Raw genomic sequence first — 9,400 nt, 5'->3', positions numbered from 1 at the left:
AGACTCCGTCTCAAAAAAAAAAAAAAGAGAGTGTGGAAGAAGAAAGGCTGTTTTTTTAAATCTTGAAGATCTCCACTAACGTATGTGGTATTTTTAAAACTGCTAAAATTTCTTCAAAATGAGTAAGCCTCCCGAAAGTATAAATGAGCAATGGATCACCAGACATTTAAGGAAAGCCTTCAAATGTAAAAGAGAGAGGCCAAAGCCAAAGACAATTACTAGGAATCGGCTACAATTCCAACCCAGCCAAATGTCCAGCAAGTATAGGGCAGGAAAACTGTTGCCAATCAGGCAAAAAGTCAAAACATTTAACTCCCATGCACCATTTCTTAGGAAACTACTAATGGATACACACCAACAAAACAAAGGCATAAACCAAGAAAGAGGAAGACAAAGGAAATACGAAATCAAACAAGGAAAGAGGCTGAGGGAAGTCTCAGGGTAACTGCTTTGTAACAGGCCTTGAAAACAACACCAGTTGGATGGAAGCAGGAGGATAGGGGAAAAACAGGTCTAAGAAAAACATTGAAACCACTACCCGGCATGTCAGATTGTGAGGAAAAATATCACTCAAAGGGGTTTTATTGGTTGGTTTGGAAGACTTAGTGATAGCAAATACTGCGCTAACAAAAATAATGAGGTGGCCGGGCACAGTGGCTCACATCTGTAATGCCAGCGCTTTGAGAGGCTGAGGTGGGTGGATCACCTGAGGTCAGGAGTTCGAGACCAGCCTGGCCAACATGGTGAAACCCTGTCTATATGAAAAATACAAAAAATTATCCAGGCATGGTGGTGGGCACCTGTAATCCCAATTACTCAGGAGGCTGAGGCAGGAGAATCGCTTGAACCTGGGAAGCAGAGGTTGTGGTGAGCCGAGATCACGCCATTGCACTCCAGCCTGGGCAACAAGAGTGAAATTCCATCTCAAATAATAGTAATAGTAATAATGATAGTAATGAGGTAATTTTTTTTTTTTGAGGCGGAGTCTTGCTCTGTTGCCCAGGCTGTAGTGCAATGGCGTGATCTCGGCTCACTGCAACCTCTGCCTCCCGGGTTCAAGCGAGATTCTCCTGCCTCAGCCTCCCAAATAGCTGGGATTACAGCCGCCTACCACCACGTCCAGCTACTTTTTGTATTTTTAGTAGAGACAGGGTTTCACCATGTTGGCCAGGCTGGTCTCAAACTCCTGACCTCGTGATCCGCCCACCTCAGCCTCCCAAAGTGCTGGGATTACAGGCATAAGCCACCACGCCCAGCATAATAATGAGGTAATTTTAAATTCCAAATAGAGCAAAACATCGTACAAGGAAGAACTATGACAACGTAAAATTACTCAACTCAGCAGTAAACAATCCTAACAGAGTCGTAATAAGATAAGCCCTAAGCATCAATGTAACAAAAAGTTGTGTTATAATGATATGTGGAGAATGGAAGTGTGTGAATAGATACAGAAACATTTCTAGTAGCATAAACATATCATCATGTCCTTCCAACTGGATGTCTTGGATTTGTCACTGTTGATAAACATCTGGGCAAGCCTACTTGGGTGTGTATGCTGGCCAACACTGCACCAAAACAAACTCTTCGTTCTCTCATCTTGGCAAGATTTTCTTTTTTCTTTCTTTCTTTTTTCTTTTTTTTTTTTTTTTTTTTTGAGATGGAGTTTCGCTCTTGTTGCCCAGGCTGGAGTGCAGTGGCACGATTTCGGCTCCCACCGCAACCTCTGCCTCCCGGGTTCAAGCAATTCTCTTGTCTCAGCCTCCTGAGTAGCTGGGATTACAGACGCTCGCCACCACACCCGGCTAATTTTGTATTTTTAGTAGAGACAGGGTTTCTCCACGTTGGTCAGGCTGGTCTCAAACTTCTGACCTCAGGTGATCCGCCCGCCTTGATCTCCCAAAGTGCTGGGATTACAGGTGTGAGCCACTGCACCTGGCCTTGGCAAGATTTTCAAGGTAACTTTAAGGCAAATTATCCAAGTTTAGTATGTCAGTCAATAGGATGAATTCAGACAATACCTTCCTGATGCTGAGCTGAAAATCCTGGGAGACCCTTTGAATGATATTCAGTCTTTAACAGAAGTTTGTCAAGAAATTTCCAGAATGCAAATTTTATTTTATTGACAAATATCAGTTTTTCTTTAAAAAAAAATAAATAAATTGTTTGGCAGGGTTGGGCAAGGTAGCTTAGGCCTGTAATCCCAACACTTTGGGAGGCTGAGGCGGGTGGATGGCTTGAACTCAGGAGTTTGAGACCAGCCTGGGCAACATGGCAAAAACCCATCTCTACCAAAAATAGAAAAAATTAGCCAGGCATGGTGGCAGGTGCCTGTGTTCCCAGTACTCAGGAAGCTGAGGTGGGAGGGTCGCTTGAGCCCGGGAGGCGGGGGGCCACGGTGAGCCAAGATTGTAACAATGCACTCCAGGCTGGATAACAGAGTAATACCTTGTCTCAAAATAAAATAAATAAAATCTGTCTGGGGATGACTTTTAAAATACTTAATAATTTATCTCCAAACAAGTGGTCAGACAGTAGAGGCAGAAAGGAAAGCCAACAGAATTGAGTGCTTAAGAGCCCACAGCGGGCTGACCCGGGGGGAGAAGACACTCTATGACCGGGGGGAAAAAAGAGAGAAGCTCTGAGAACAAAAAACAGACCTCAGTATCTCATCTCCTGCTCTCAGGAAATTCTACTCTGCTCTACACAGGGTGATAACACAGCTTCTTCAGCCAGGGTGTGGATGACATCTGGAATATGTTTGTGTTAAGTGCAATCTGTGAAGCTGTTCTGGCCGTAAAACGTGATAAAAGCCGATTTGGACTTCAGAGTTCAAATATTTGGGATATAGGTGGGGTAGCAAAACCCCTTGTGGGATTAAATAAGTGCTATTAGGGACTGGAAGGCTCCAGGACTAAGAGAGCCAGGTAATTCCGAGGAACATCAGACCATTTGAACGGTCTGCTTATTTCAAGATCTTAACTGGAGCTTGAACACAAAGAGCAAATCTGATCAAGTTATCTTCACCTCCTTGAAGTGTTAATAAGTTTTGGAAGCTGCAGCTGACTTGGATTTCTTTACTGGTGATGAGCCCAGACTTTCAAAATCCTTCACTGTGATCATGTTCTTTCCCTTCCATTATTTACTGGATTGAGGCAGTTTTATCTTAAAACCACAAAAATGTAAAGTATCCTATCACATCTCCCTAGAAAACAATCCCCAAAGGATAGGAACAGGTACCTCTTCTATCTCAAAGACCTGTGTTTAGCCATTATTTGGGTTTCAGATAAACCCAGGCCATAAATATTTGGCCCAGAGTTGCCTTGATAAGCTCTACTATCAAGATTATGCAAAAGGTATTCCAGACAAGAGATAATAGCAGACAGAGAAGTTGTCTCCTCGTTTATCCTAACTAGATGGACACCGTGCTCAAATTTCAGTAAACAAAGCGATGCAGAGGGAAGGGAACCAAGTGCGGGATGCGCAGTTGAAATCCATGAGCACCAAACAGTCAAGAACCTTACAGAAATTGTACAATTTACGAGGCCATCAATAGTAGACTGGTTCATTAAATTACAGTACAGCCGTACTATGAAATACGGTAAGCCAGGAAAAAGAATTAAGTAATTCTATACATACAGAATGAAAGATAACCACATAAATTGTTAACCTTAAAAAAAAAAAAAGCAAGTTGTGACCGGCTGCAGTAGCTCCCAGCACTTTGGGAGGCCAAGGTGGGAGGATCACTTGAGGCCAGAAGTTCCAGACCAGTCTAGGCAACACAGAAGACCCTGTTCCCCCCTAAAAAAAAAAAAAAAAAAAAAAAAAAGGCAAGTTGCAAAACGCTGTTCATAATGTGATTCTGTTTTCTGTATGCAGGATATATTTTGATTACATGATAATCATGGTTACCTCTAGGGATTGGGAATATGTGCTGAATTTTCAGTTTTTCCCTTACATACATCTTTTTGTTTTGTTTTGTTTTGTTTTGTTTTGTTTTGTTTTGAGACAAAGTTTCACTCTTGTTGCCCAGGCTGGAGTGCAGAGGTGCATTCTCAGCTCACTGCAACCTCCGCCTCCCGGGTTCAAGCGATTCTCCTGTCTCAGCCTCCCAAGCAACTGGGACTACAGGCACCCGCCACCACGCCCGCCTAATTTTTGTATTTTTAGTAGAGACAGAGTTTCACCATGTTGGCCAGGCTGGTCTCAAACTCCTGACCTCAGGTGATCAGCCCACCTCGGCCTCCCAAGGTACTAGGATTACAGACGTGAGGCAGCACACGAGCCATTCCTTTACATACTTCCACATTCATCTTTTGCTTTACTTAATGGTGAGCATATACTGTTTTTGTCATTTTAAAATCCTCAGTAAAGATTTAAAAGATTAAAGGAAAACAACCAAATGAAATGAGGGGTGGGGAGGCAGTGATAAAAATATACGAAATCATTAAAAGTGGTTATTCTTAGGAGTATGTTTTCCTTCATTCTACTTTTCTGCATTTTGCAAATGTTCTAAAATGACCAATAATTTTATAATGGAAAAATTAATCATTTTGAAAACACTTTGAATATATATAGAACAATATGTATACTATGCTACTATTTATGCACAAAAGGATACTTAAGTAGACATATATGTCTGTTCCTGGAATTATTATACAAGAACCTGGAACACTGACTTTCTTCAGAGTGAAACTGGATCTCCCAGGGCACAGCAGAGGAGCAGGCTTCTCATTCTCTATCCTTCTGTAGAATAACTTTTGAATTTTACACTGTATGCCTATATTAGCTCTTTGTAAAGGTTAAAATGTTTTAAAAATGAAAACCATTACATCACTCTGCTAAATTTGTTTTGAAAATACTGTCTTCATCAGGTTTTATGAGGCAATTGTTTTGAAAGGGCAAGAATGCTTCTTGATTGTTTATTCTTTGTGAGGACCTTTGCATGAGTCATCGGCTGCAGGACAACGCCAGGAAAGGGTTTTTTAAGTAGATGAGGAAACTCAGGCTCAGAGAAATTCAATGGCCCGCCTGAGGTCACGTGGCAAAATGCACTGGAGTTTGAACTTGAGACTATTTAGCACTGAAGTTCTTGCTGTATCTACTCTCACTGGCTGACCCCTGGCGAGTAGAAGGAGGTAGCCACCAACCAGTGCTCACATATGGCATTTCTTTTTTCTTTTCTTTTTTTTATTTTTGAGACAGGGTCTGGCTCTGTCGCCTAGGCTGGAATGCAGTGGCATGATCACAGCTCATTACAACCTCATATCCTGGGCTCAAGCAATCCTTCCATCTCAGTCTCCTGAGTAGCTGGGACTACAGGCATGCACCACTACGCCTGGCTAACTTTTGTTTATGCCCCCACTGATCTTGGACTCCTGGGCTCAAGCGATCCTCCTGCCTTGGCCTTCCAAAGTATTGGGATTTTAGGCATGAGCCACCGCGCCAGCCACATATGGCATTTCTTTCTTTTTTCTTTTTTTTTAATTTAACTTTTATTTCAAGTTCAGGGGTACATGTGCAGGTTTGTTACATAGGTAAACTTGTGTCCTGAGAGTTTGTTGTGCGGATGATTTCATCACCCAGGTATTAAGCCTAGTACCCATTAGTTAGTCTTCCTGATCCTCTTCTTCCTCCTGCTCACACACAGCATTTCTTTACCTCTTGTCTCAACCTTTTTTTTCTCTCGGATTTCAAATGTAAATATTTGGCCAGACACAGTGGCTCACGCCTGTAATCCCAGCACTTTGGGAGGCCAAGGCAGCCAGATCACCTGAGGTCAGGATTTTAAGACCAGCTTGGCCAACATGGCAAAACACCATGTCTAATGAAAACACAAAAATTATTCTGGCATGGTGGAGGGTGCCTGTAATCCCAGCTCCTCAGGTGGCTGAGGCAGGAGAATTGCTTGAACTCAGGAGGCAGAAGTTGCAGTGAGCTGAGATTGCGCCACTGCACTCCAGCCTGGGCGACAGAGTGAGACTTTGTCTCAAGAAAAAAAAAAAGAAATGTAAAGATTGATCATTAGTGTTTAATGAAATCCTGTTATTTGAATACAATCCCTTATTTCACAGAAAAAGGACAGCTGGTGAACCGTGTACGCTCATATCCATAAACTCCAAGGGCGTCTGCGCAGCTTTCCTGATACAACGCCTTTGCGGGTACCCATCTTGATGGGAGAATGTGTCTTGCAGGTTCAACCCCATTATGCGCTTGCAAATGGCATAACTAGGCTAACTCTGGCCTAGCTTCTAACTCTTCTGAATCTTATCATTGATTTATGAGGCAATGTTTACGTGATCGTGCTTGGCCATAACTCACAAAACCAGGAAGCTAAGCAAAGCCAATCTCCAACAACCTCACTGCTCGGAGCCTTTTCTCAAACCTGGCCACGTTCACACTCTGCTCCTCAACGCCCTCCTCATCCGTGCGGCTCCCAGCATCCCTGTCTTCCTCACTGATGCCTCTGCCTCACCCCTCTCACCTGACACTACGCTCTGCTTCTCCATCCTGGTTCTTTTGCTTCCTTTCTCAGCCAGAATGTGCCCTCTTCCCCTGGTTAGGCCACCTCTTGCTGCCCAGGACAGACACTCGCTCAGGACAGACACTCAGTCTCATCTGTACCTGGGACTCCGTCTCCACACAGGACTGCTCTGGCAAAGCCCCTCCTACATTTGGCCTCACAAGTATGGACTTTTATTTTTTTTGTGGGGGACGGGGTCTCGCTCTGTCCCCCAGGCTGGAGTGCAGTGGCGCGATCTCGGCTCACTGCAATCTCTGCCTCCCGGGTTCAAGCGATTTTCCTGCCTCAGCCTCCCAAGTAGCTGGGATTACAGGTGCCCGCCACCATGCCCAGCTAATTCTTGTATTTTTAGTAGAGACAGGGTTTCGCCATGCTGGCCGGGCTCAAGCATGGACATTTTATGAGTGGAAGCCAACACGAGTAGCCAGAGTCTCAAAGCATCTTATGTGGACAGGAAGCCCCACTCCAAGGGTAGAGCTGTTGACTTAGAGAGCAGTGGCCTAACCTCCCTGAAGGCAGGGACTTGGCGTTGTATACATTCCCTGCCTGTTCCTATTTCAGTTCCTGACACATGGAAGGCGCTCACTATATATTTTTAATAAATTAGTTAATTGATTAATTACATTTTAAACAATTGTAGTATGACAGTTTCATAACTATAAAGCTGCAGGAGAGGGCATGGTCTGACAGCCCCACCAATGCTCATGAAAGGTGCAGGGTGTGGGTGACTTAGCTGAGCCATCATGGCCATCTAGTGGCAGAACAGCGATATCACTGGTTTAGTTGGATAGTGGCGTGGTTTTTGTTTTTTGTTTATGAGACAGGGTCACTCTGTCGCTCAGGCTGGAGTGCAGTGGTGTGATCTCAGCTCACTGCAGCCTCTGCCTCCCGGGCTCAGGCAATCCTCCCACCTCACCCTCCCGAGTAGCTGAGACTATAGGTTTGTGCCACCACGCCTGGCTAATCTTTGCATTTTTTGCAGAGACTGGGTTTTGCCATGTTGCCCAGGCTGGTCTCGAACTCCTGGGCTCAAGCGATGCACCTGCCTCAGCCTCCCAAAGTGCTGGGATTACAGGTATGAGCCACTGTGCCTGGCCGATCATTGTGTTGCTTTGTTTTAAGATAAGTCATAAAATTAAAATGTTGATAGCAGGGTGGGAGGTGGGGAGAGACAAAAAAAAAAAGAAAAAAAAGTAAAATGTCAATAGCAAACATATTGTAATATAAGAAAGAGACAGAATAATGAACAGAGGAGTCAAAAGACGGGAGTTAAATTCTTGGGAGAGCTGCAGAAGGGGAGCGTGGGGAGAAGGGGCCGGGTGGCTCCTGTACTTATCAAAGTTGACATCCAGCATGCCCGCCTTCTCCTGGCTGATTCGCAGCAACGGGGTATCCAATCGCCGAATGCAATCCTTGTCCAGTGTTGATGTCCACTCTTGGAAGGTTTTTCGAACCAGCTCATCAATGGCCTGGACCATCTGCTGATAGGTGTGCACACTCTCCTCTCCAGTCCCAATATGGGGCAGGAAATGAGCACCAGCAAGGCACTGAGGGGAAGAACAGGCAGGTGGAGCTGGCCTGCCACCTTCCTCCAGGGGCCTCCATCTCCCTGAGACCTACACACGCGTGCATGCACACATATCCTGACAATATGCATAAGGCTTGCTATGGAGACGGATTGAGTTTTGATAACTTAGAAGGAAGGTAAAGCCAAAAAGGAAGGTGACAGGAAGAGACCAAGGCACAATGAGAAAAGGCGTCAAAATGAGGAAAGAGAAGCACAGAGAATTCGTTTAGGAAAAAAAGCTGGGAAAAAAAGGTCAGTCACAGAAGGAGCAGGATATGAGACACAAGGTTGAAAACCAGTGTCAGCCCTTCCTAGCCCAGATGTAGCCCGTCAGGCCCAAACCTGCCTCCAGCTATCTGCAGGCTGCTTAACTCTCTACCAGAACCAGCTGCACGATGGCAGGTCACTCCCTCAACAGCTTTCAACTTGTATTCCCAAAGACTGTGTGTGTGTGTGTGTGTGTGTGTGTGTGTGTGTGTGTGTGTGTGTGTGTTCGTTTGTTCATTTGTTTGTGACAGAGTCTTGCTCCATCACCCAGGCTGGAGTGCAGTGGTGCGATCTCGGCTCACTGCAACTTCTGCCTCTAGGGTTCAAGCAATTGTCCTGCCTTAGCCTCCCGAGTAGCTGGGATTACAGGCACCTGCCACCACACCTGGCAAACTTCTTGTATTTTTTTTTTTTTTTTTTTAGTAGAGACAGGGTCTCACCATGTTGGCCAAACTGGTCCTGAACTCCTGACCTCAAATGACCCACCCACCTCGGCCTCCCAAAGTGTTGAGATTACAGGCGTGAGCCACCACGCCTGGCCCCAAAAAGTTTTAAAACAATGTTTTCTGTTGTTTCTTTGTGCTGTCTTTCCAGAGAGACCAGGCTGTGTAAGGGTGTCACCTGTCCAGGTCTCTGGATCATGAGGCTGTATCTTCTACTGACCCAACACCCTAGATACTGGCCCTATTCCTCATCTGCAGCCTGATATGAAATTCCTAAAATGAGGCTGGGCCTAGTGGCTCACGCCTGTAATCCCAGCACTTTGGGAGGCCGAGGTGGGTGTATCACCTGAGGTCGGGAGTTCAAGACCAGCCTGACCAACACAGAGACACCCCTTCTCTACTAAAAACACAAAATTAGCCGGGCGTGGTGGCGCATGCCTGTAATCCCAGCTCCTGGGGAGGTTGAGACAGGAGAATTGCTTGAACCTGGGAGGCAGAAGTTGCGGTAAGCTGAGATGGCGCCACTGCACTCCAGCCTCAGCAACAAGAGTGAAACTCCCTCTCAAAAAAGGGAGGGAGGGAGGGAGGAAGGGAGGGAGGGAG

The 9,400-nt window shown here is 45.3% G+C and overlaps 1 protein-coding gene across 1 annotated transcript in view; it reads right to left on the bottom strand.

Annotated features, from left to right (window-relative positions):
- The window catches only part of DNAH2 (dynein axonemal heavy chain 2), a 126,798-nt gene that overhangs the window by 90,853 nt on the left and 26,545 nt on the right, over positions 1 to 9,400 (bottom strand). The window contains exon 14 of the mRNA XM_017850549.1: positions 7,853 to 8,067. Within this exon, the coding sequence (XP_017706038.1) occupies positions 7,853 to 8,067 (215 nt within the window). The remainder of the gene's footprint in view (positions 1 to 7,852; positions 8,068 to 9,400) is intronic.

This window comes from Rhinopithecus bieti, unplaced genomic scaffold (assembly GCF_001698545.2).
Source record: "Rhinopithecus bieti isolate Rb0 unplaced genomic scaffold, ASM169854v2 scaffold_32008, whole genome shotgun sequence".
NCBI classification, from domain to species: Eukaryota; Metazoa; Chordata; class Mammalia; order Primates; family Cercopithecidae; genus Rhinopithecus; species Rhinopithecus bieti.
This window is presented reverse-complemented; position numbering and strand designations above follow the sequence as displayed.